The sequence below is a fragment of the Phaseolus vulgaris genome, chromosome 1, assembly GCF_000499845.2.
Source record: "Phaseolus vulgaris cultivar G19833 chromosome 1, P. vulgaris v2.0, whole genome shotgun sequence".
Lineage (NCBI taxonomy): Eukaryota > Viridiplantae > Streptophyta > Magnoliopsida > Fabales > Fabaceae > Phaseolus > Phaseolus vulgaris.
In genome coordinates, this window is record NC_023759.2 from 37,403,759 (window position 1) to 37,405,774 (window position 2,016).

The following is a 2,016-nucleotide window of genomic DNA, read 5'->3' on the forward strand; positions in this document are numbered from 1 at the left end:
GGACGACCGATCGGTGATGGCTTTGTTTTTTAGAAGATGCCAGACGTGAAAGTGCATCGGCACGCTCGTTTTCCTGTCATGTTATGTGTTTGACTACGACCGTGTCGAACTTGGCCATGACATTGCAAACCGTGAGGTAGTATTGTTGGAGGAGGGGCTTCTTGACTTCGAATTCTCCTTCAATTTGGCTGACGACCAGCTCGGAGTCGCTCTTACATGTGACCTCTCATGCGCCTAAGTCGTTTGCTAAGTTGAGGCTGGCCAGTATGGCCTCGTACTCTGCTTGATTGTTCGTTGCTTTGAAGGAGAACTGGAGGGCTTGCTCAATCAGCAAGTCCCCAGGCCCCTCGAGGACGACCCTGACGCCACAAGCCGTTTTGTTGGATGAGCCGTCCACGTGGAGGACCCACTCGGCCGAGGTTTTTGGGTTTTTGGGGAGCTCGGCGGCAAAATCCGCCAAGCATTGGGATTTGATGGTGCCTCTCGATTCGTACCTGATGTCGTACTCTAAAAGCTCGACCGACCACCCTATCATTCGTCCTGCAAGGTCGGGTTTAAATAGAATTTTGTATATAGGATAGTTGGTCCTTACCCTGATTTCATGGTTCTGGAAGTATGGGCGCATCCTCCTTGCAGTCAGCACCAGGGCTAGTGCCACTTTCTCTATCATTTGGTACTTGGTTTCGGCTGCGTGGAGCGTCTGGCTAACGAAGTATACAGGGTATTCTTCGTGGTCCATTTCCTGGACAAGGGCTGCGCTGACCGCCTCCTCTGACACGACCAAGTAAACTACGATTGGTAGGTCCAGACGTGGCTTTTTTATGACGGTCGGCGATGATAGGAATGTTTTGAGCTGACCGAAGATTTGTTCGCATTCCTCGTTCCAACTGAACTTCGAAGTTTTGCGGAGCATTGTGGCTATTGGCCTAATCCGTTCAGCGAGGCGAGGAACGAATCTGTACAGTGCTGTCAGCCGGCCGAGCAGCTGCTGAATTTCTTTCAAGTTATTCGGGCTTCTCATTTTCGTTATGGCCTTGCATTTGTCAGGGTTCGCCTCGATCCCTCTGTGGGTGAGCATGAAGTCGAGGAATTTGCCACCTTCTACGCCGAACGCACACTTCTCGGGGTTGAGGCGCATGTTGACCCTTCTCAGGGCGTCGAAGACTTCTTGTAGGTCTTTTATGTGTTGGTCGCATGAGTCGGATAGCGGGAGAAGCGGGGTCCTCGGTGGTCCCTTTTTTGGTCCCGACCAGTCCGTGACCTTCCTTGTCGTTCCTTGTCCTCCTTCTTTTCTCCACTTGCCTCGGTCCGGGCGTTGTTCCTGAATTCGCGGAGTTCTTCTAGCTGCATGAATTTCGCCGCTCGGCGTCTAAGGTCATCGAGGTTAGTTGCGGGCTGCATACACAGGCTATCGGCAAACGGACCGGGTCTAAGGGCGGTCAACATGTGGTGCATTGCCACCTCGGGGCTGAGGTTGCGAATGCTCATAGCGGTCTTGCTGAACCGATCGATGAACGTTCTGAGGGATTCTCCCTTCTCTTGGCAAATGCCGACTAGCGTTATGGATGTTAGATGGTGGGGGCGGCTTGTTGCGAACTGGACATCGAATTTTGCTATTAGGGTCTCGAAACAATCTATCGAATTCGCGGGGAGCTTGGTGAACCAGCTCAGAGCCCCTCCCTTTAGGGAGGTGGGGAAGACTCGACAAAAGACCGCGTCGTCCGTGGTGTACAGGCTCATGTGTGTTGTGTATGCGTCCACGTGCTCGTCGGGGTCGGTCGTCCCATCGTACCAATCCCTGTTGAAGCCTTTCCATCTGTCCGGCAGGGGGGTATCTATGATGCGGTCAGTAAAGGGATGGCGCCGATCTTGGCTGTTTTGCTAGGATGGGAATCCCCATCCATCTCCAGAGTGAAGTCATTTTTCGTCTCTTTCTCGGCTTGGAGGCCGGCGCCGGTGGCATAGGACTTGCCGGCCTGGTTGGTCATGGCGAGGGACGGTACCCCTTCGAACAGA

General features: G+C 53.3%; 1 protein-coding gene across 1 annotated transcript; it reads right to left on the reverse strand.

Moving 5' to 3' along the window:
* Window positions 1-1,179: 1,179 nt before the first annotated feature.
* LOC137815999 (uncharacterized) lies at window positions 1,180-1,740 on the reverse strand. Its single transcript, XM_068619105.1, has one exon. It carries the CDS (start codon window positions 1,738-1,740, stop codon window positions 1,180-1,182), a length of 561 nt encoding a protein of 186 aa, XP_068475206.1.
* Window positions 1,741-2,016: the final 276 nt, after the last annotated feature.